At 42.9% G+C, this 25,513-nt stretch overlaps 1 protein-coding gene across 2 annotated transcripts; it reads right to left on the bottom strand.

The window, feature by feature from the left end:
- Positions 1–2,588: 2,588 nt before the first annotated feature.
- On the bottom strand, positions 2,589–25,279 carry MATR3 (matrin 3). 2 transcript variants are annotated; one of them, XM_042834873.1, is made up of 14 exons: positions 25,163–25,279; positions 14,496–14,557; positions 13,816–13,857; positions 13,402–13,505; positions 12,352–12,404; positions 11,762–11,887; positions 11,114–11,239; positions 10,735–10,905; positions 9,426–9,557; positions 8,684–8,727; positions 7,840–8,230; positions 5,906–6,299; positions 5,197–5,318; positions 2,589–3,683 (listed from the first exon to the last, which is right to left on the bottom strand). In XM_042834873.1, coding segments are annotated over exons 3-14 (1,716 nt in total). In that variant the 5' UTR covers positions 13,818–13,857; positions 14,496–14,557; positions 25,163–25,279; the 3' UTR covers positions 2,589–3,632. The 2 variants fall into 2 exon arrangements, with proteins under 2 accessions (XP_042690807.1, XP_042690806.1); XM_042834872.1 differs by lacking the exon at positions 25,163–25,279 and adding an exon at positions 19,190–22,757.
- Between the last annotated feature and the right edge of the window lie 234 nt (positions 25,280–25,513).

Consider the following 25,513-nt stretch of genomic DNA (forward strand, 5'->3'; position numbering starts at 1 on the left):
CCCCCCCCTACCCCGGAAGTGGCGACGGGCGCGGAGCGGCCGTGGCCGGGGTGCGGCGCGCCGCGTGCTGGGAGCTGTAGTCCTCGCGCCGCGCGGCATGCCGGGAGCTCTCGCCGGGCGGCCATTTCGCGGGGCGCGCCGCGGGGCACGCCGGGAAACGTAGTACCGGCAGCAGGGCGTGCCGCCATCTTGTGGCGTTGCCAAGGAGGTCTCACATCTGTCAGAGGCGGCTTCTACTTATTTCTGTGTTCAGCCAGCCAAACGTCTTCGGTGCACCTCCGCAGAACTACACGTGTCGCAGAGATCAAACCGCCTCAGAACTGCTTTTCTCAGTAAACTCATACGTGAAAGTTCACATGTAGATCGCTAAGGCTGCATCCAGCATTTCACACTCTGGTAGGCTTCCCCTCCACCCTCTGTGCACAAGCAGCAGACCAACGCCATCCTGCAGCCAAGCGTGCCCCGGGCATCTCTTCACGATTTCTGAAGCCTTCCTTTCATCAGGCATCAGCACAATGCATACATGCAAAGGCCAGAGAGAGAACGCATGAGAAAACACTTCTCAGCAGAACAGACAAGGACAGACCATCAGTAACCCCTCTTATTTCGTTCTGCTGGCCCACAGAAGGCAATGGATGTTCGTGGTGTGACAGCAGAGCTTGCACCACCCCGCTCACATCGTTAGGTGCTGCAGCCGTGCGACAGATGGCAGCAGAGGGGCACTGACCAAACGGTGCCTGACAGGGGAGTGCGCATGAAGCAAAGGCGTGGAACTGAATTCCTGCTCGTGGAAATAATTGCACTCAGTAACAATGGTGAATTGGTGGACGTCTATGGAGACCAAGCAGTAGAAGCGAGCACAGAGTTGGACTTCACGAGCAATGTCTTCCTAGCAATGACACTGCCACAGCAGCCGTGAAACAGTAGGTTACCTGTGCGTATGCGGACTTGAGTGTCTGCAAGCTTTCTTTCTTTGCTGATTAAAACACTTAGCTAATGGTTGGCAACTACATCAAAAAATAGTGTTTCGTAGCTGAGAATTAGCATTATTTTGCTCTTTGTACCTGTTGTGGTTTTGATGGAAATAAATAGGAGGCATTACTTTCAGAACAACCTACGTGCATCAAGGATTAAGTCAGACCTGAACAGTATTTTGTGTCCAAGCGTGAAGACCTGCACACAGCCTAGCAAAGTTCTGGCAGTACTTCCACTGACTTCAGACGCAGGATTAGAGGTGACGGGGGCAAGAGATTTCTGATCTGAGAATTTGGACTATGTCACAATTACTTTATGCCTGGCATTTAGTCACTAAATGTGACCTAACATCTTACTACAGTTCAATCCTCATCAGTTACCCAGGTTAGGGTTTATCACAGGCTGGGGACGCTAGATGTAAGACCACTGAATGGCACAGCTACTGAAGATGATCACAACTGCTAAGAGGAAAAGCTTCCTCACAAATATAACATATGGAGCTGCACGATTTCACCATGAATCTTAGCGGCGTATGTTGTATGCAAGTAGTGTTACAATGCTTGGGGGGACCTTGCACTTCTGTCCTCTTGTTTAAAATTCTCATCTACCAGTTTTAGGAAAGTGGGACGACTGCCAACGATTAAATCGTTGCTTTGAATTGAAAGACCTCGGCTCGCCCGATGAATTAGGTGGCCTCTTGGAGATGGCAGAATGACAAGTGTCATTATGAACAAGTACAGGTCCAAGTACATCCCTGTGACTCACAAACAGAACTGATGGCACAGCTCCTGTTGTGTGCATTTCCTTCTGGGGTTCGGGTAAGCAGGGGGCAGCGGGGCAGCTTTAAGACTAAATACTTTCACTGCATTACACTGATGAGCGTCACGTAACTTGCTCTCAAGAAAGTGCAAGAAGTCATCACGGCATGTAAAGATCTCACTGTTTGGATGTGCTATTGAAGTACAGTCTGTGCATTAGCTGTTTACTGACATTTCACCACGGTCTCCCTGTAGTCTCCAGCCAAGCTGCTATCACCACTGTATGAGACACTTCAACTTTCACTGTTCTCACACAGAAGGCATGGGGCATATCCTCCTCTTTGCTGGAGGATCCAACAGCAGGAGGTGATGTACTGAGGAGACAAGTGATCGAGATTTTCATTTCACAAAGCACACCACCACATCTGCCAGATGCATTTACTCAACTGAACTAACTTCATCAGGGTTCAGCCTCGTGCATTTGAAAAAAATCATTCTTAGCACTTAAGAATCCCCACAGGTCAGGAGTTTTGGGTTGAAATAACCACCCCGAGTCATCTTTATCCACATGAACATGGTGTGGCTTGAACTTAACTTTTATGATATTCCCCTCAAAGCTAAAGAAATAAAACTGTCAGCAGAATATACCTACCAGTGTTTTAACAAGTGATATTTTAATTTGTTTGGAAATGGAAGAAGTTTTAGAAAAGAGCAAGAAGTTATTTAGTAAGCTTCGAAATCACAGGAGTTAAAACATGCAATTTCAGGACAGCTAGAGTTTCAGTGTGCTATCATGAACAAGGGATTCAAGAGCTCAGTAAACACAATGGTTAACATGCCAAACATCTGTACAAGTTACTGTTGCCTAGCTTTGTTTATTGGTAAATCACTTTAGTAACCTGAATTCACAAATAAGCAGTAAATAACAAAAACTACGGATAAACACAGGTTACACATGCAAATTCCTGTTCACATATCACATGTGCAGGTACATTAAGAGCACAGTTCTAAAAGATTCTTGACAAAACTAGATCAACAGAAACAGTTTTAAAATGCAGGTATGAAAAATTACACGTGAAGGATATAAAGATACTGCTTTTTTTGATTATTTTTCTTTTTTCTTTTTTTACATTTCAGGACTCAAATGCTGCTTTTGAATATAGCAGAGGTGTACGACAGCTGCAAGATTCAAGTGAGAGCAGGAAGAGCTTGAGGAAATAATACTGATCAGAAGAGAATGGGCGTTTACTTGTCACTAAAAATACAAGGTATAGCTGAGTAGGAAAGTCTATCAAGAGCTTAGGAAAAAAAATCACAAAGTTGTAAAGCTGACTAATCACTAATTTTCCTATTTGCTATGTAACAACAATGACATTAAAAGAAACTGCAATTCAACATTTAAAAATGCAACTTACATTTAAAGACTTTTCAAAAGTGAAATGCAATGACAGCCTTACACTCCAAATTAAGTATCTGCTAGGCTCAGACTGAAATACGGAATGTTCTAGATGAAATAAAAATGCAGTGTTACTTTTTATTTTTTATTGAGAATGGATAGACGAATTTTCGAAGCTTGAAAGCAGTAAATTTCACTTCAAGGAAATTTTCTTGCGGTAGATGAGCTTTCCACAAGGATGCAAGATTTCTTCTTTAACAGCTCAGTGTCAAAACGAAAACTTGTTGCCATTCCCACATTAAGAACAAATTTTTTTCATTAACTTAACTGCTTATGCTTTTTGCTACAACACTGAACACATGAACAGACCTATAACATCTACTGTATCTCACTAAAACAAAACAAAAAAGAATACAGTATTTCCATCTACTACTTGTACTGCTTTTAAAAAAAGATTAACATTAAGAACAAAGCCACTGTTTTCCTTACATCCGTCCTTCTTTTTACGCTTCTTTCTTTTGCCTGTAGTCTTCTGCCATTTTATCCAGAATTTTCTGTTAAAAGAAATCGACCACGTTTTGGATATACTCAGTTTTCTCACAGTCACAACATTCAGCCCATAAAGATTAACCCCGTTTTCACCCTGTAAAAACCTATGAACGTTGCCTTCAAAGGTAAGAACAAACATCACAGGCACTTCTTCACAAGAAGAAATGGAGCAGAGCTCCTCTGAAGCACTGGGTTATCATTACATCCCTGAGCACACAGCTCACCAACAGCAGGCACTGAACGGCAGCCGTGCAAGCGCTCACTTGGCCTCCTAACAGGCCAGCAAGCGAAGGGAGCGCCCTGCCCACTGCCATGCATCTATGGCTGCAGCTGGGCCACTTACCTGCTGCCATTTGTTCTCTCCCCTCTCTAGAGAAGGGTTACGTCAGAAATTTGAGCAATTTGGCATCACTTTGACTCCCAGCCAGCAACGTGCTTTGCCATTGTAAATCAAAAGCTGCTTTTCCCTCCTCCCTCCCCAAAATTACAAGGCACACAAGAGCAGCTCACTTTCTATTTGTGCCATGGAAAAAGGAAATCAGGATTCATTTAAGCATCAAAGCTAATAAGCTGCTAACAGGTCTCCGCATCATTTGCCCCACTTCCCCATTTACATCAAGCCTTCAATGTCCCCAGATCAGGTACCTCAAATGGGAGAAAAAGGGAAAAAAAAAAAAGAAAAAAAAGCTATGGGTGATGGATGAGGTGGGTTTTTCTTACTACTGGATTCTGCATGGTAATTGGTTTTCTCATCTACTCCTTGATAAAGTTACTTGCTTTGAGCCATTTGTTTGTGCACCTGCCTCCTAAGTGCATAGCCCTGCATTTGTTCCTGGATTGCCTCGCATTGCACAGGAGAAAGCAGACGTTTCCAGGTCTGAGATACCACCATCTCCCTTTCTACAGAACCCATGGGCTTTGATTTCAGCTCAATAATCAACCGAAATGAAATCAAATGATGTGAACACTGCATTATTAGAGCCTTGTTTAGAACTTCCCTTTCTGGGAAGTGGTATTTAGAAGCAGCTCACAATACAAAATACAGCAGCAGCATTACCATTCATGCCATGCAATCATGTGATACCTCATCCAATTAGGAACTGTCAAACATGCTCACAAAATCAGAAGTTGCAAATATGGATTTTCAACAAAAATATTTAAATTTAGCTTACGGTCTGCTGACCAGACTCAAAGGCCAACTGGAGAAGATCTGAGCCACCAGGATTTACTTGGTGCCACTAACTCTAAGCCTGGCCTCTGCTCCAATCAGAATGCCCTCTTTAATCCAAGTTTGCAAAAAAATGCTGGAGCCCATCTTGCACAGTGTGTATCCTGGGTACTTTTTTCAAAAGATGATGTTTTAGAGAAGTCTAGCTTGAGTTAGAAGTTATAGAATAAGCCAATTTCAACTGCCTGGAAGCTTTTTTTTTTTTTTCTTCCTCTTCAGTCCAGCCTCATTCAGATCTATTCCCCAAGGAAAGAATCACGCCACTTAAAATGAACAAGTTTTTGCCTTACCTTCAACTTTTGATAATGAGGAAGGCTGCTGCAATGGGTCTTTTTTGCAACATCTTCATTTGTGTAGAACAGGGAACACAATTTGCAATAAAACCCTGTTTTGGGTACCACATAATTCACACCTAGAGAAGTAAACACCACAAAATAAACTAAGAGAACTACTCTACATCATTTCTTTAATGTCATATGTCATTTCAAGCTAAATCTTAAAACCATAACCCACTTTACATTAAAAGCTGCTTTGTCCTTAGAAGTCTTTGGTTTAGTTTAGACAAGCCAGGGGCCTACAGTAATAGCTAAATATGTGCAGACTTTTTTTTTTTAAATCAACCTTTCAGTTTAAGGGTTTTATTGATTCCTTCAAAAGAACTAACAGCGTTCTGAGACCAATCTGTGCCTTTTGAGCAGTCAGTATGAATCTAGGCTAATATCACTACTGTGATTTGTGCTATTAATTGAATTAGTGTTGCTAAAACACAGCTCTTCCAATTTAATTTCTGCCTAAGGAAAGTGTTATGGAAAACTGAATGAAAATGAGGGGGGGAAAAAAAAGAATACTAGAGGTAGGGGAGGAGTGAAGAAAAGAATGGAGAGCCCTAAAATGAAAGGCTCAGAGGCAACACACTGCCAGAAATAAAAGCCAAATGAAATGAGAAATGCTACTGCAGTGCACAGAGACAGATCGGAAAAGAAATGGAAACAGCCTTACCAACAGGAACATTTGGCTGGTAGGGCCCAATCCTAAATTCATCTGGAATAAGAGCTTTCTCTTGGACATTCTTTGTTTCCTGTTCTTCCTGGGTGTCTGTATTTTCGTGGGCATTTTTCTCAGGATCTTGTGCTGCTGTGGGGTCGGAAGCTTCAACAGCTTCAGCCTTCACATTTTCTTCAGTCTTGGTACCATTTTCTAACGTTTCACTTTCTTGTTCCGGCTCCTCAATCTTGTCTACTTTGATTTCTGCCAAACTATCATCATTTTTGCCAGCAGATTTTACTGCCAAACCCGACTTCCGGAGTTTTTGATGATCTGAATCTTCTTCATCACCAACCTCATCTAGAGTGACAAAGCCTTCCATGCTCCGTGGAAAGCCACCCACGTATCGCTGTTGAGAAAACGTTTTCCTTAAGTCACCTTATTCTTAACGGCTTCCCTCAAACCACCTTAACAAGTTCCCTTGTTCAAAACGTTACTCAGACATGCAGAAGTGTAACAGGCTCTTTCAAAAGGAGAACTGCACCGCTTCCAGAGTCAAGCGTTCAGTTTGGAATGAACATCTTAGCATCGTGTCCACTGTTTTATCACATCAATATCTGACCTCTGTCTTGATAATTTCTTTTTGTTTTTAATCTGTTCTTTTGAAAATCCCTCTACTGTGAAGTTTTTTTCAATTAAATGAATGTCATTTTGGAATGTAGTTTTTACTTGAAACAATCCCACAAGATCCTCAAATTCAAGCCTACGTGAAAGGCAGAATCTTACCAGAAATAGGTACAACAGTATGAAAGTTCATAAAAAGAAAAACTAAGAGCCCTCTTTCAACCAGTGGAAAGCCTGGAGCTTCTCCACTGAAAACAAACAAAAAGTGTGTGGAGGTCTCTTAAAAACCAGCTTCACCATCAGACAGCGAAACTGACAGGGAGACAGCAGTATTGCACATAATTAACAGCAAAACAGTAACAGTGAGAGAGGCAGCATTAGCTTTGTATCTGTGCTCTAGGAATTTCAAGGACAGCAGTTTGGGTTTTGAGGTGCTTTATCCTGACATGGAGCCACGCGACAAGAAACAGCAATGTTAACAAGACCGCACAGCTGCCTTCCTGACAGGATTCCCCAGGCTGATAACAAGCACACTGAATTCATTTAGAAGCAGGGAATATGCTCTTTTTCTACCCCTTCCTACCAAAAAGAAAAAAAAAACATTCCAGTCAATAAGGTTACTGAAGTTTTGCAAGCATTCTGCATCCTACTCCATGTAACCAAGTATGATTGAAAAAAAAGAAAAAAAGCAGCTGGTAGGAGAAACAACTATGAGAGCACGTGGTCATCTGGTGAAAAAAAATTAAGTTCACAGCAAGAAGCACATGGCTTCCAAGACCTCAGAACTAGAGTTTGGTTTTTTTTTCCGTTTCTCAATTGGAAATGGCCTTGGCTAACCCAAAGACTTGCCTGCCTTTGCAGCTCAGCATAGTTAGCAGACACTCATACAATTTTGTTCAGGTCTAAAACAGCCTCAAATCTCTTATGATCCCCCCAACCAAATGTCATTTTCTGTTCAGTGCTCAAAAGAGCAACTACAGACAGGCTTGTTAGGGATAAATAGCTTAAACAGCTTCCCTGGCTGCTTAGCATTAGCGAAGAAAGGAGCAAAGATAGCTAAGAAAAACCCCAGGAAATAATACGGGAAATGCACAAGTTAGTGACTTCTGTCAAAACAGAAACACTGATCTGTAACTGATTTCATTTGCAAGTTGCATCCAATGGGATCTTCTTTCTTCGTAGAAGCTTTAACACCCGTTTCTCTTCAAACAGGTGTGACATGCACACATTTTAAAGACCCACAGAAAAAGATTTGAAATAGAATACTGTGGTGCACTATTCAACTTAAAGAGTTTCTAGACTCAAGTAGCCTGCAATAGGATTACCTTTTTAAGCTTTTTCTTTGCTGCTGGATTGGCCACAGCATTTCCCTCGGTTTTTACGGTCACATCATCAGCCGGTTCCTTTTTCTCTTCTGTAGTCACATCAGTTAAATTGGCAACATCTGCATCATCTCCTGCTGAGCTGCCACTTTCCAGCAGCGCTGCTGCTTCCTCCTCATCCACCAGGAGCTCATCTTCAGATTCAAGGAGTAAACTAGGCTCGTCTTGGTCTGCCTGCTCACTGCTTTTAGCGCCCGACGGCTCAGCAGCATCATCTTGCTTCTCCTCTTTTGCTTTATCTTCTACAGTGCCACTTTCAGGTTTCTGAGTAGCATCAGTTTTAGACTTCTTATCACTTGGAGAGTCTTTGCTGTCTGGAGAATATGTTCTCTTTCTGCAAAGAAAGAACGCTTGCTTATGAATCTGAATAGCATCCAGAAGGGACTAAAAAAATAGCAGGCTTAGCTCTTCTGGACAAGCTTCAGAACTGTGTTTGTTTAGATCAGAAAATGGAAACTTGAGGGAAACAGAATTCAAGCATGCAAGAGGCTGCTGCAAGGAGGAACTGTCCTTTTGAGACAGGACAACTGCTCGTAGGTTTAAACTGCAGGAAGGCAAGGATAATTAAGGACTGCAGCACATTTCCTGAGCAGCCTGGGGAGGCTGTGAAGTCTCTTTCATTAGAGGAAAAGGATAGGCACCATAATAAAAACAGTTAATCTTTTTGCACGAACAACATGATGATCTCAGAGCTTGCCAGACTTCTTCTGTCTAATTTCTATAATTTGGGTAGGGTACTTTCATATTTCCTTTTAAACAACATCATGTTTTAATAACAGGCAGTTACCTAGTTTTATCCTTTTTCAGAAGTTCAACTCCCTTGTTTGGAATCTGAAATTAAAAGAAGAGAAGTCTTAAGTCACAGCAAAGTATAATTCATAGTAATGTTGAAAAATTGTTCTATCTGGTCTGAGTTAATGTAGTCAAGCACTACCAACTACATTAATCCACAGGTACTCTTCTACAGTGCCCAGACAGCAACCAATCGATGAATGCTGAATTGTTCATCGAGAAACCCCACCTGTCTTCACCAAAACTCCCTAACTCAGCACAAAGACAGGGCAGTCTGCTCGAGATGTTACGTACAGCATCTATGAGCTGATTCAGCACGTTGCAGGCAGCACCACAGGGCAGCCAGTCCAACCTTCTCACTACAGTTAGGAGCAGGCAGAGCAGGAAGCTGCAGACTCGCATCGCCGTGCTTATTTAGGAGTTACTGAGTAGGAAATCCCACTTATCCTCCACGTTCATAAGGCACACGTAGATGCACTGGCTCAGTGTTTGAATTTGTCACAACAGTCATTTTTGGTGCACAATCATATGCAACAGCAAGACTTCTAGACCCTTCATCCCGTCCTCCACCTCAGAGCACCACGCTCCTGCTGTGTCATTTAAGCAGCCAAAAAAAGAAAATTCTATCCTGAATTTTCAAAGCTGTGCTGAATTCTCAAGAAACGAGGTGTCTTCTACCTCACTTCACACCTCCACTTACAATCAGAAAACAGTTTGCAACTAAAAATACAACTTACCCTTAACACCAATTTCTTGTATTTTTCAGACAGATCCACTTTCACACATCTGCCTTGGAACCAGAGAGCTTTGTTGGCACAGTGTTCAACCATCGCTAAAGCATCTTCCCTGGTCTCCATTTCAATGAAAGCCTGAAAGGATTAAAGCACACGTCACAAATTACAAAATACACAACGCTTCCACGGGCAAAGCTATTTAACTTACAACACAGCATTTCAAAATGCTGAAACCAACCTAGGAGAGTGGCTCTATCCAGGTCCTCCAAACCAGCCACACATTTTAGTACATGCTGAAGTGTCCTATGTAAGCTTGCCTTTGAATTCAGTAGTATCTGTCCTCTACAAAGTTTACAAATTAAGTATCAGGTATTTAAGTCATTTGGAAAAAAATGACACCTTAAAGTGAAATACAAATAGCTAAAAAAGCACTTCTCTCATTTACTTGGAGCTGAAGGGTTTGGGAGTTTTGAGGTACTGAAGAAGCTGTACTTTTTTAAGAGAAGTCTGAAACAGAAAAGCAACAGATAGTGGCCGAGAAAAAAGCAGTCTTGCTTTGTGAGGTGTTCCTCCATGAAACAAGCCTATGACACACTGGGTTTGCTGAACAAGCTTTTAAAAGCACATCATCTCAGCCAGAAGAGAGCTGCTTCCACACCAAACAGAGCAAATTCCTTTTGTTTTTCCTGTGCAGTACGGTTAGGCAGGACATCTTAGGGGTCATACAATAAATTCAACTTATTTCTGACTCCAGAACATTGTGGGATTCCAGAATTCATCTCTGACAAAAATACTCTCATTTCCTCTGTAACTGAAGGTAACAGAAACAACCAGGGAAGTTTAAAAGTTTTTTCAACTCTGCTAAATATCTGAAATTCTTGTGTACAAGTGGCAGTCATATATACACATGCATTCAAAGTGTTTTACTATGCGTGTGCAATACACCATCTTCTTTTTGAGAGAAACACAGAAGTGTTTACTTAAAGAACGAAGGGGAAGAAATGTGTCATAGAAGACAGGTATTAATGTTTCACAGGTAGTTTCTTCAGTCTTACAAAAAGTTCAAAATGCCTTGAGATATACACAACAAAAAGCCTCAATGCAAAATTATACCTCATAGCTAATGTCTGCTTTTACTGTGTCTCTTTTCCCCTTTTTTTTGAAGCAGCTCACATTACAGCGACTCACACAGTGAGCTAAGCAGCAAACCACCTACACAATTTCCATGTCTGTGCTACAGAAGCAGCCTGCATTTCTTCCCAGTTGTGTCTCAGCTGCCATCCCCCCATGCTAAGTTCCTGCAGTCAGTTACCTGACTCTTCATCCTCATGAGTATGTAGTTCTTAATCTTTCCATACGGTTCAGCCAGTTTGAGCACTGCGTTATCAGAGTAGCCTGAATGAGGTAAATTGCTGAGGTGAATCACACGACCCAGTTCTGGTTTTGGTGGCTCCGTTTTTTGGTCAGGTTTACTTTCAGGTTTCTAAAATTAAAAAGTGAATGAATTGTTTAAAGTAGATACTGCAAGAAGTACACTTAACACTGTGCCACTTAAAGCAAGTAGTAAATTATACCCCTTGATTAATTTGATATAGCTGTCAAGTACATAAAGTAACAGTTTAAAAGCAGTGGCCAGGTAACAATCACTGCCTCAGACTGAAATAGTGTTTAAATAAGCAGAAACATTTTACCTTTATCCTTTTGTATTTCTGTGACAGGTGGACTCTGACTGGTTTACCAAACACCAGTGCAGGTGTTGTTGAATAGTACTCCACTGCAGCCTGAGCATCTTCAGTGGTTGACATTTCAATAAATGCCTGAAAACGTCAAAGCAGACTGAGCACCACACTTTCAAGGAATTGCTGTTTTTGTTTAAGGTCTCAACTCTCCCTTCCTTTCTCATAAGAATGTCTGCTTCAAAACCAAAGACTGCCTTTTGGCTATGGCATTAACTGGCCTATAGGACTTGGCATGAATTTCACATATTTCATGTGCATGAACACAGCATTTTAGATTTGGATTCAGAACATTCAGTTGCTTCTTGCACTATGTATAAACTATGACTGAGTTTTCCGAAGAACATTAAAACACAAATTGAATTTGCAAACTGTATTTTCAAGAAAGCTAGAAATAACCAGCTAAAATGATTCCTGACAATATTTAAGTTGAAATGCAGTACTACAGTATCTGTAAAAAGAAACAGTCCTGTCACTCTCAGCTTGGTGACGTGTTACCTGGCTTAGAAGCCAAGCACATCCTTTTACCAGAATTTTTAAACTCAGTAAGCACACCAAAGAAACCCAGCAGCTCCAACAGCACTAATGAAGGGCTAATCTTACCTCATTGATTTTGTTGAGAATCAGGTGATTTGTGATTATTCCAAAGGGTTCAACAAGCTGAAGCAATTGATATCTCAAGTTCTTCCCTCTCTGGAAATCCATGATGTGAACAACTCTGCTGGTTTCCTATTGAGGATGAAGTGCACACACAACACACAACACATGTACCAGCTAACCTTAAAGTAACATTTTTCAAGGATCTGTTCTTTTTTCATTCGTTATTGTTTTACAAAGCCTTAATTAGTAGTCAAAACCAGACAGGCAGAAAACACACAGCACCTCCAGGGATTCTCCAAGGAAGACGCTGCTGTGACAGCTGTGCACAAAGGAGATTGTCTCTTACCTCCTTCATAAGAGAACATGCAGAGTGCATACACTCCTGAAACAAACATTTTGTAGGATATTTGGCAAAATGAAACTATCTCTTTCCAAAGCTTCAATATTTCCACACCAATAAATCTTAGTATCGTTCTATTTTAAAGACACTCCACTCGTTACATAAAAAAATACAAAACCCAATACATTTTATTAAAGAGAAAGCATACAAATACTTACATCCTTCAAAGACTTTACATTTATTTAATACTAACCACTCTGCCCTTCTGCATGTGTCTGGGTCCTTGCATGTTTCCATTTCCAGCTCCTTCAAGAAATTAAAAAAGAGCAAGCTTAGTTCAACTCACAAGGCTGCTATTAGCAGCTTCATTACAAGTTCTGGACAGAACTCAGAACACTAAAACAGTATTACATCAAGTTTTAAAAAGCCACGTAAGTAGTATCACTAACTGATAAATTAGTATTGCCAAGCCTAAAATGGCTGTTAATCTTGTATATTTCAAAAATCAAGTCTGAGATGCATTGGAAAGTTTACAATAATACTGTAATGACATTTAAATACTCATCGTTCAAAGGCTCCTCTAAAATGCCTGAGAGATTTTTTATCAGCCAGGATTAGGTAAATTAATTAGTTTTGCTTTTTACTCACTCGAGTTATTTATAAAGTAAGTAATAATGACTTTAGGTGAGAACCTGATTCTCATCTTGCCCTTCTGGGAAGATGAGGCTCCCAAATCTATTTCTCAAATCCATTTCAAATTAGTTCAGGGAGAATAGACTGAAGACATTGAATTCCTCCCAGTTTCACAAGAATCCACCAACACGCAGGGAGCAAAACAGAATCTGATGTAACAGATTGCTGCACAGGAAAACATGCGTGACCCCAAAGCACGCGTTGGTCAATTAACCCAACAGCTGAAAAAAGAAACCCGTGATAACGTGTCCAGTAGTTAGGAGAGGGAAGAAAGGTGGAAGTGTGGAAACAAAGTATTTATGGTGAGGAAAACACGCAAAAGCATTTCAGTCCCACCCCTCAGAGAGCACTGCTGTGTTGTTCTGTAGCACTGAGCAGAACTCAAGTCTGGGAGAAGTAGAGGGTTTTGTGTCTTTTTCAAAAAAAGCAACTAAAGCCCCAGGCACAACACGTGCAAAAGCTGGTGCTGACTGCTGTGACTGTGCACTGCCTGCTACCAAAATATCTGGATGTAATAAAAAGCTTCAGGAACACAAGTGATTGAAGCCCAGTAATTCCTGAGAGCTGATTTTCAGAAAGGGGCCTCCAGTCTGATGCCTGCCAGCATTACCTCTTGGCCCAACAGGAGGCCCTCCCAGGTGGAATGGAGGTGGTGGGGGTCCCAGAATTCCTGGTGCAGGATTTGTGGACTGCTGCAACATAAAGGGATCACCCCTAGGAAAAGGGAAAAAGAATGAGAACAAAAACTGGGAAGCCTTTTTTTCTCCAGCCATCCAATTCCCGACGAGTATCCAAGCACAAGTCAACCTGAGCTGCTTCTCCTGGCTCCAAATGGGAGTTTGAAGAAGGTCGGTTGTTTCATATTAGATGTTAAAAAAACGGCTCCAAATGAGAGTAATAATTTTCAAAATTAGTTTAAAGCATTTAAATTAAATAGCAGCCCAAACTACACAGCTTTGATTAGAACTGTACTGCTTAAACCAGCAGAAGAATGGCAAGTCCACTGTCCCCATTCATTACTTACATTCCATGTCCTGAATCACTGTCAGGGTTCCATTCTGGATATCTTAAGAAAAAAAAAAAAAAAAGAATAAAGGTAAGAAAAATCCAATCTCCTCTCACTATGTGGTAATTTTCGTATCTATTTTCATATAGGCTGCAATACTTTACATATTACATAAGCTGCAGTACCTAATTACAAAAGGGAGTGCTCGTCTTTATGAGAAAATTCCTACCTTCAAAGTAACACGGCTGCTGATTTACATTATAATTTGCATAGAATAAGCTCATTTTACAATAAAGAAATAAATAAAATCTTGGCACAAGCCTGATTAGTAGAAAATAAAGCTGCAGCAGATTCACAAATAATAGGATGCAAACAAATGGCCTCAAGGTGCATCAGGGGAGGCCCAGACTGGGCAGGACGCTCCTTGAGGGAGGGAGGGCAGGGGTTGGTATGGGCTGGGGTTGGTATGGGCTGGGGTTGGTATGGGCTGGGGTTGGTATGGGCTGCCCAGGGACATGCAGACCCATCCGTGGGGGCATCTGGGGCAGCAGCAGGACTCAGAATTTAAGAACCAGCACTCCTGCGTCCCAAAAAGGCACTTTTCAAGTAGTGTATCTTTATTCCCTGCAGCACACAGCTGACGGTTACTTATACTGCTCTCATGCCACAAGAATGTTTACAGTACTTCAAATTCATACATTTCAAGCAGCAGCTGACAGCGCCGGCCGTGAGTCGCTCCATTGATATGGTGATTCCACTCCTGCAGCAAAGTAAATAACTCACAGTTACCGGCCACACACCACAAGCTACTTCCAACACAGTAACACTGCTGTAGCAAACCATCTTCTCTTCTAAACTCAGCATCTAAGGTGAACGCACAGATATCAAAATACTTTTTTAGAGTTCTGAAGACACACTGAAACTGGACCTACTTCTCAACCCCAGTTTGGGTGCAAAGGTGTCTGATGAAAGATGCCGTTGGGCTTCACCCTGCCTCCAACACGCGCAGCTTGCAGGCTACCTGCTGTAGCTCACGTGTATTGCTGACGTTCCAACCTGCACAATTGCTGAGATTTTTAATTTTTTAATTTTAATTTGGTGGTTTTTTTATTTAGAATTTTAGAATTTCCTCTACTCTCTGCTTCGTTCCTCGGATTATCAAAGATGAATGTGGACTACAGACTCAAGTTTCCAAAGCCAAGAAAGAGCCAAGAAACTGCAAGGAATTCAGAAAGGAAAGACTAAAAGAAACAAAAGTGCATAGCTAGGACAAACTACAACTACACATGTGAAATATAAAAATTTATGAGCATTTGAGGGGAATAGTCGAGAAAAACGGGATCTAATCAAGATGGTAGAAAGGAGGAATAATAGAACTACATCAAATTACCTCAGTATCACAGTGAACTTCTTAGTGGAAATATCCATCACGTACAGAGCAAAAGTTGGGAGAGGTCAGCAGCACAAAGGGTAACACACCATGCAATTGCTGAAGCTACTAGAGCAGAGCCAGCATCTTGGCCAAGTGCAGTAGCTGTACCCTCCAGGCTACCTGAGCTCTTCTCCTCTCACTGGTATTTTTGTACTATCTGGGGCTTTCCAGCATCTCTGCTTCTGGCCTTAACACAGAAAGGAACGAGGCCTTCTACTTCCCTGCATCTTATACTTGTTACGACAGGAGATCACCTCCCTGGTTTTTTATGTCAAAAAGGGGCACAGGGACTCCTCTGGGAGGTACTCAGCCTGACCATCAGATCCCGGTGTTCTCACACACACCAGCCCCAGCGTGCGCTCTACTGCAGTGACAGAACTGAAGTGTCACTGCTGCAGCTGGCTGTGTCACACCCTGGGGTTACCTCCACTCTGCTGCTGTGCAGTAAGCCAGCGACCAGCAGCAGGCGGATGGGACAGGATGGCTCCACGTCCACAGGGGAGAGTAATTACATCTCCTGGGGGGCAGTGAACAACAGATGGGCTTTCATCGGCTGTATTTTGGGATGCAAACACATACGCTGCATTGGGCGACTGTTTTATACATCTTTTGTTTTAGCTAGAGGATTTCCCAAGCCCTGCCCTTCCCTGCTTTGTCCAGTTCCACACTACAGCCATCCTCCCTGCAGCGGGGCTTCCGTCTGCGCGCCCTGAGCCCCCACCTTGTGCTCCCCACCAGGAGAACAAACTGCATCCCACATCTCCCTAAGTACCAGCATTAGGCCACGCTGTGCTGTTACACTCCATGATACACAGAAGAGAACATGGAGCAGGATGAATTTATTTTTAAAAACAAGGTGGAAAATGAGCACTTCTTGTTAACCACACAAGATGTAGGCTCTGCAACTATAAATTACCAAATACGCTTGCAATTAGGATGCAAACAGGAGCCCCAAAGCCCCACGAGCAAACCCCCTATCTGTGAAACACTCGGTACTTTAAAGCAAATATTCTTCAGTTTTAAAGCCAGTAACAAGTTCTAGTGCTCTGATACACAAAGCAGCCCTTCTAACACTAGCACCCCCTAAATTCAGCTGCACTCAGCCTCAATGTGAAGCCCCAATGGCTGACTCTGCAAGTACAGAGTACTGCAAGCACTGCACCTTCGGAGCTGCCTTAACATGTACTTGGAGATTATTATAAACTGAAACTGAAGTTATCTGCAAACCAGGGCCAAAGTTTGGGGATCTGATTCTCATACTTCAAACACTTTTTTAAACTGGCAAAGAAAAAAAAATAAGCAGGGGAGAGATCTGATGTATAAACTGGTCTTTTTTTTTCCCCCGGGGAAACTTTGCAGAACAACAACGGCTCATCCCTGTTATTCAGTTCATATTAAGTAGCCCTTCATCTACACTTTGCTTTGCTCCCTCCCCGTACCTGCGCTGAGGCGCCGCTTGTCTGAGGTTGCAGGGCCCTGGATATTTACAGACACTAATTAATTCTGGGCATTTGTGTTAAGCTAAGGAAATTCTCGATCGAGTTTATTAAAATGGAGATTACTTTGGCTTCAACTGATGCAAGAGGACACGCTGCTCTCTAGAAAAGCAGGCCAAACTTAAGCGCCTAATTTTAGATACTGCCTTATTGGGGACACAGCCGTGTTCTCCCTCTGAGATATATCACAGTTCCAAGTGATTAACCTCCAAACTCCTCTGCTCACACTGCACCAGGCTCTTTGCGTGCAGGGAAAGCAGTCGCTAAGCTTCAACACCCCATTCCTTGGCAGAGGGATCAAGATGGACTGAAAAGCTGGGCTAAACTTTGTTCCTCATTAGCCAAACAAGCTGGACCAGAGTCTGTATGCAGCAAATTAATGAAGCAGGTGGTAACATCACTAAAAGAGCAAAAAGAGGACTGGCCTGCCAGGCCCCAAGGGTAGCTGCCTGTCTCCTTGGGCTAAAACAGATACACTGCGTTGTCATATACTTTTTCTTGTTTTATATTCCATAGTATTTTTATTTGGGGTTGGGAAAGTGAGGTTTTGATATTATTATAATGAGTTTATATTGTCCTAGCTAAGAAAAGCATTCCCTTTCTGCTTTCCATACATTCTGGTTCAAATCAAATTACTTCAAATGGTAAGTTCTACTTGATTTAATTTTGTGAGAGATACAGAATAGGAAACTCTGTAACTGTTAGATATGCAAAGTGGAGGAAAAAAGGAGAGAAAGAGAACAATTCTTGCCATAACGTCATTTCCGAAACAGAAACAAAACCCGAACTCGGGTCATAAGAAACAGAAGATCCAATCTCAAATATTTTGTGGTGTTCTCAGCAGCTTATGGCAAACGTGTTACTAAAAAAGATGGGTTTGTGTGTCGTGGAAGGAGTCAGTCACGTAAGTTATGCTGTCAAAGGAATTTGGTGTCTCTTGTGCTTGGAAAGATACTTCAGGTTGGATAGCCTTTAATTAAACAGACCTTCATACCAAAGCAAACGAAGAATAAAGGCTAAAAAGAACCCTACTTACAGGAGTACTGGCTGCCATCTCCAAGGGCCTCAGAAGTTTACGTTCTCAATCTAACCAAATGAAATCTTTTATACAAAACTGAGTGTGGCAGTTCAGTTGTTCAGTTAAACCTTGTACAAAAATGAATGTCTTGAAAGCACGGAGACGAGAAACCCAGACTGCTGTGATTAACTTATACAAAGTCATTAAAGCAAAACAAGTCTGTAAAGCGTCAGATCAACTGGAGCAGCACAGCACGTGCTCTAACGTGCGTCCATCAGCTCCTGGTGGGGACAACTCACGTTTCAACAAGATGGGACGCACCGAAGCGGCACTCTGAGAGGTAACTGTAAAGAAACGGTTAGTAACAGCAATTCCACAGGGCACCAATTTCACAGCCACGGCATGTGCTGCCTTTCCAATTGAAGGCCAATGAGCCACTGCTCGTGACAAGAGGGGCACTGCGTTTGCCAATTAGCCAATTAAATCGCCTAGCACCCTGCAAATCAGCAAGACGAGTCAAATTGGAAAAGCTGAAAGTGAGAAGGCTCTGAAAACACCGTCTGAATAACCGGGGCATTGTGAGCAAGGAGCTCCCACTGCACAGAGCTGAACGCTGGCGGACAACGGAGAGGAAGCCTCAGCGGGACTGAAGGCACCCGAAGACCCAACTCTACCTGCCAGCCAAGTAAAGAACGCTACTAGGAACACAGAGCAGACACTGCAGCAGCAGGCTGATTGCTCGGAGAGTCTACAGGGATAGATGCAACATGGGACAATAAAAAGTGAGTTTGAAGTGTCTAAGAAAGTTGTGAAAAAGGAGAAAAATGACGACAAATTTCAGCCATAGTATGAGATAGAGTGTTAAAGTGAAATTAAAAAGGCAAGAATGAGCTCATCTAAAACGTGATTCATTTTTACTTATTCATTTTTAAACTTTTGCAAACAGGTTCCAGGGCTCTACATTAACTCTTTCCCTTTGGACAGGGAAAAAGCAGAACTGTGCAAGAGTGCATCTTAACTACATATAAATCGGCAATCAAGACAGATGTGGAGGAGAGCTGAAACTAGCTTCCTGAAGGGCACAGTAGATACACTGCAAAAAAACCCAAACCAACAAAAAACCCACCAAAAAAGTGCTTAAATGCCAGATGTTTGTGGTTAAGAGAACATGTAGATGTAAAATATAAATAAGACATCCCAGTAGATGATAGCTGTTTGACTGGAAGTTAAGCAATCTGGGCAAACAAAATACATTAATGTAAAGCCCTGGTTTACAACGGTTGTTAACAATTACTTGTAAATAAACCAAGTGCCTTTCTCACTCTCAAACCAACTTTCAGATCATTTCAAAAGCAACCAGGCTATAGAAATAATTAAAGAAATAGGTAAAAACAGAACAGGTACTACAACGTAAAGGAAAATAGAAGTATCTGGTGCATAACTCACCTTATTAGAATGAACTGGCATATCACATATAGAGCACAGATGGGGATAACCCTTCGGTAAGAATCCATGGAAGTCTTCAATATTGCTATTTGGAGGAGCACCTCTCTTTTTCTCAAAGAGAGATCTCTCGGGACCGGGGCCACGACCCATTCTGTCATACTCACTGTCAAATTTATGATAGTTATGCGAAGTCTCACCATAGAAAGATTCATCCCTACACCTTTCTCCATCTCTCAATCTGTCATCTTCATAATCCATTCTGTCATAATAACCAGATTCTTGAGAACGACTTCCATGGTCATAGTCAACTACCGGGTTGAGACTAGGACCACGATCATCAAAGCTATCTCTTCTAAAATGCCTTTTTTCTTCCCAATCATCCCTAGGTACTCTGTACGGTGGTTCCCGTGTGGATGATCTGCCATCTCTACCATAACCTTCTTCAGCTCTCCTCCTTTTAAGTTGTAGAAGGATCTGAGGCAAGTTTTCAGGAGTGATCTTGTCCTCGGGATAGCGACTCAGTTCATCTAAGTCTCTAGCAGACAGACCAAAGCTGGCCAAAATATTAGTGGCCTGGTCTGCATCTCCACGGTGCTGAGAAGACAAAGGGAGCGGACCTCTACTTCCAATGTTAAATATAGACTGCAAATTATGGGAAGAGGTACTACCAGAAGACAGTGCACTATGAGATCCTTGTTGGTTCAATGAAGAACTCATTCCAAGATTCATTAAGCTAGCAAGGCGTGCAGTACCCTGGTTCATCCTTCCAAGAGATGCTGGCATATTTAAAGACTGGGTAGCAGCAGCAAGAAGGCCTATTCCTGCAGAGAGCTCACGCCCATGACCTTGGGAATCCCTACTCAGAGATGACTGCTGGAATGACTTGGACATTGTAGAGCTATCGCTTGTCTACTTTACGGATCAAAATCTTTGTTTGTTTGTTTGGTTGGGTTTAAGATGGCTGAAAAGAAAGCTCGCACTACAAAGCTAGGCAAACTTCACTTCGAAAGCGGCAACGCCAAGAAAGAGGATCAATAATGACTGCAGATCTTCTTCAAGCTGAGAAACACCAGACAATTCTGTAGAAAAACAAGCAGTTTTAGTCACAAATCCCTTTAAACAGATGCAGTTTTAAACTTATGCATCATGTTGATCTAAAACATTAAAGATCTCAATCTTATAAGGCTTTCATCATATAATAAAACAGATACAAGATGTACCCAGAACCTACAAATATTGTTTCAGACAAAAATACAGCAGTATTTCCTGTACATACTACCACTCTTCTACAAAACAAACAAACAAAAAAAATAAACAGACTACTTTCATACCGAAGACAAGTGAATTTCAGAAGTTTGGGATGTCTGAAAGCATCTAAAGCTTACTAGCATATAAGCCCTGATCTCCGTTTTACGGCTTTGTTTCTAGCCTGCAGTGCTGCACTACTCTCTGTGAGAAGACCATATAAAAACCTTCAGTGCCCAGAATCAGAGATGACTTTGGCATATAACACACACTTGAAAATGAAACCTATACCACCACAGAACAGGACGAAAGGAAGTTAAAAGCAATTGAAGTTTGGGTAACAAGTTTCTGCTGTAAGATCTGGTAAACAAGACCAACCACAGTATTCCAATCTTTATGCAGTTAAAAATCAAATTACCGATGTGAAGATAGATGTGAACAAGAAAAACAAGTTTCAATTTTGTCAGGAAGTAAATAAGACCTCTTGCTCAAATTGCAGTTATACAGATAGCAGCACACAGGAAGCGAATCTTTACTGTTACATCGCAGCTGTGACGTCAGCCCGTACCTTCAGACCTCAAGCTAAGCAAGGTCAGGCTTAGTTGTGGGCTGGGAGCCCAAGGGAAACCTGCAGAAAGACCTGGGAGTCAGCAGATGGCACTGGGCCCCACGCGGCCCTGTGGGGCTGGCAGCTGAGGCTCCTATTGCTGCTGCTTCGCTCCTGGCACTTCTGGGACCGTGACCACACGTGGCAGTTAAAGATCCTAAGCCAGCACTCAGGAGAGATGTTCATCCCCCGCTGTCCTCACACACATCCCAACCTGGTGCTTAAATGCCCGATTGAACCCCATTTAACCTACATTTGTAACAGTATGCTTTACAGACTAGTGCCTGTATTCCGGGATTTCTTTTTAATGCACAGCAGGAATAAGCTGCGACACTTCTCTCCCACAGTCCTTCAGCCTTGGGATACGGACACAAAACATAAAGCGATTTGACACTCATGAAGCCATTCCACGAGGGACACGCTGCTCTTCCACCCCCAATGCAGTCACGTCCTTCCAAACCTCTGCAGCCATGTTTTGCTTTGGTGCTGCTCCTCATTTCCTTACGGCTTCAAGAAGAAACAGGCAGAAATCGCACAGCTCCAAACAAAACCAGCTCCTAAGAGCAGCCACGTTTAGGGAGGAATGGAAAGGGTAAAACAAAAGCAAGGATTTTTTCCTTGAAGAGTCCAGCTGTGCACAAGGCAATTTCTCTTGTACAGGAAACAAGAAAAAAGGTCACAGTTACGCGTGTGCCTCCTGCCCAGCTGCCTGCTCCATTCAGAGCCCTGTTCCAGCACTGCATAAAGCTCTTCCACTTTGTTTTCATTACTCTGTAAAGCACCTCCCATTTCCTTCTCATATTACGTACAAAAGCAGCACTGTTACCAAACTGCACTTCCAGGGAGAAAAATAATGAATACTGCAAGAGAAACAGCACCCAAAACCTAGCCAGAATTCCATCCCTGAAAATATCTGCTTTATACAATTTCCTGTAGATTCTGTTGTTTAAACTTTTGGGTTCACCTGTGGGTTTAAAACCCACATAATTTGGAGTTAGCTCCTAGCAAGTTTAATTGTGCAGTATTTGGTTGAGACTGAGATTGAGAAACATGGGATGAAAGGAAAGTATCTGAGGCAGAAGACACAAAAACACTGCAGAGAGCTGCAGGGGGAAACAGAGAAACAGAACAGGGGAGGGCAGAGGCAAATGCTGAGCAGGCATCCAGGACAGGCTGAACATCCTGAGGACTAACAAACAGCATCTCAGGGCTGCTATAAGAACCAAGAGTCATTCAAACGAGAGAAGACAGTCATATCCATCCATATTTTGTCTTACATACAGTTAGCACTCTTCTAACAGCCCCACAGTCCTTACCCCATTTCTATGGAAAACTTCCTTCTCTTTCTTTCGTGCATTCACAGAATGGTGTGAAACCAAACTTAACAGTCTCTTCATCAGGCCAGGTGTTGCAGAGCTTTGCAAAGCAGACTGTCACAGTGAGGCAGCAGGAGCCCTGTGGGCAGGCACGGTGTGTCCCGATGGTAAAGGGACTCCACAAGTCAGGATTCTGCTCTATCAGGAAAGTTCTCTGCTTTCCAAAATAACCCTTTCTCTTCGAACAGATGCTCGCTAATCCTCTCGTCACAATTTTCAATTGGCAGCTCATTGTCCACTGCTTTGCAGAGATTATCAGAGAACAAAACCTAACAGCCCAGCCCAGCACGGAACAGGGCTGCAGAGCCTGATTGGCAGGGCTTCGACCACACAGAGCTGCACAACCTCACCATGCTGCTGCAAAGCCCCGCAGGACGAAGAAGCAAGCAGGAGAAAAGTAAAAACAGGAAAATGAGGAGGACAATGAGACAAAGAAACAGAGGCAATCTTAGGGAAAAGCAGAAAGGAGAGCACGAGGACACTGTGTGCTGGTGGCACGCTCTGCCCTTAGCAGCTGGCGGCAGCGATCCGAGTGCTGGAGTTAGGGAAACTTCATCTGAGCCATTTACTCAGAGCTGAACATCTGTGACATAACTCGCTGCTCCGTCACATCACTCCTCTCACTACAGCTGTTGTGCTCCACTCACAACCAGCCCCACTCTTTCCGTTCGGAAGCAGACAACAAACGAAGGAGGGAGGAGAAGGCTAAAAATCAGACTGAAGAACTTTAACTCCCACGTGGTCAGGTTTGTGCACCGGCTGCTTAGGAAGGACCTCACAGCAGCATCCAGCAGAGAGAAGCTCTCAGCAGCCGAGGTCTGCTGGCTTTTAAGCAAGGGTGCCATCAACTGAGTCCCAGCAACAAGATGAGTGCGGCTGAACAAAGCCATCTAAAGATCCAGGTACGATTTAGCTCAGCTGGAAGTACTGCACTAATTGCTCTTCATGTAATTGCAGCTACAACAGGAACAGACAGGCTTTCAGATATACATTTTTAAGATCTGTGGTCAGAAATTTGGACATAGCGAGATTTGAAAATACACCATATGAAGCTGTCCTGAAATACGTTTAAAGCCAAAGTGTTAACAGATTTCCAGACAAATGTGGACAATGATCAAACTGCATCTGAAAGTTGCACGAGAGCTTTCTGCAAAGGCAGACAACAAAAGCAAGGGATTTGAATCCTACAGATACACAGCTGCCAAACGAAGGCCCAGGTAAGGCCGTAAGGCTGGTTTCTCAAACTACAGAATGACTCTTATTTATGGAGAACTGATTACCCCAATAGAACTGACTGAGCTCTGGTTGCACATCAATCAGTTTTGTTTCTCACAAAGTTTGGTCCCCAGGTTAAACGACCACCTCCTGTGGAAGTGTTTCAGCTTCCTATTCCTTTCACCACCCCGTTCCTTTACTATGCGTGTACACATTGATCCTGAATTCCTTAATTTCTTACAACACATCTTTTACCCATTTTTCTTCCACTATTGATAGAAAAGTCTCAAAAATAAGAAATGATGTTCACTTTCTATTCAGTTTCACTTTCACTTAAAAAAAACCCACAAAGTTTTATTAAATTCAATGTGCTTTGAGTAAATCCACCTACAATGAAGTCATGGAGTAATTCAGAAGCTGAAAAATACATCCTCAGTTTGCAGCAATAAGACTTTTGAAGAGCATGCAGCTTTGAAATGAAAGTCTGAAATAAAGCTTCCCCTCTGAAATCCTCACTTTTCAGACCAAGAGGTGCAGATTTTTCCTCTCCTTGAGGTGTTACTCACAGTGCAGCCGTTTGTTTTGCAACAACTTACTCTACCAGGGGAGAAGCCATAGGTTTCTCAGCAAACCATTCACATCACAGCACAAAGGTTTTCTACAGGAGCTCTGCAAGTTACAGATTCAGACCGACAGCTCCCCACCTTGCTCTGTGAAACAGCAGCAGTGAACACAAGGACCTGCACGGAAATTGGATGCAGATGTTTTCTGCTGCTGAACCACCAGAGCACTGATCCCAAGCCGACAGCAATCATTTCAGCTTGGACAATAAAAGGCTGCCGTTCTTCCAAAGGTAAAGGAGGAAGATCAAAATGCCCAGCAGAACACAGAGATGATCACCCATCTCAGGTAACAGCATCCACAGTACTGCAGGCAAGGAAACAGCTTTTTATGCTGGAGTGATCTTCAAAGGTTACGACCTCAAAAGAGTTCAGCAGCAGGAGCTGCAAGGCAGCATGCACAGCGCTGGGCAGCCTTACCGGCCTTGTGGAACAACTGAAACAGCCCCGATTCTCAGGGTTACGTTCAGCTTCATCTCAGTGAGTTGATCAGAGGAGCAGGTGAGATCTGCATTTACTAACAGAAGACTGCTTCAGAACAGAGAAATCACACATGAAAAGCCTTGTTTATCAGAGGGAAATTAACTACTTCAGCAGTTAAGACATCCTAAAGAACTGACCCGGTTTCTACCACTTGAGTGCACAACAGAGCACTGTAACAATAAGATGCTGAGCTCCTATTTCTGCTCACTACATAATTTCATCACCTCAAGCATCCCTTTCCGTGTAAAGCTGCAGAGCGCACTTACTCCCGTACACAAACAACAGGAGCAAACAAACACCCCTGGAACACCACAGGAAGAGTAAAGAAAGGAAAAAGCATATTTTAAGAAACGGAAATACAAGCGGCCAAGAATACACAGAATAAAAGCCACCACGGGCACTGAGTGCTCCACAAACAGGCTGGTACCTCTCCAGCTCCCACGCGCTCCTCCCCAGTCCTGCGGCAATCTGTGGCTGCGGGCAGCAGCAGCACTGCACACACAGCCTGCAGCACTGCCCCACCAAGCGCTGTGCCAGCAGCGGAGCCCTGCAGAACAGAACCACCTGTGAGCCCAGGCTGCGCGCTCTGGTGTCAATGACCACACGCCCATGCTCCTGTCAAAGGAGGCAGCTCCTACTCGTTCTCAGCAGTTTTGGAGATAAAAACTCTCACAGGCAAGGCCCATACCGTCACCACTTGTTCAAAGCAGGCAGATCAAACCAGAGAACAAGAGCAGCATTCTAACAGAGGTCTAATTGTCTTTTTTTTTTTTTTTTT

Source organism: Centrocercus urophasianus, unplaced genomic scaffold, assembly GCF_019232065.1.
Source record: "Centrocercus urophasianus isolate 14NV4802_14NV808 unplaced genomic scaffold, USGS_Curo_1.0 seq_496, whole genome shotgun sequence".
In the NCBI taxonomy this organism is placed as follows: domain Eukaryota; kingdom Metazoa; phylum Chordata; class Aves; order Galliformes; family Phasianidae; genus Centrocercus; species Centrocercus urophasianus.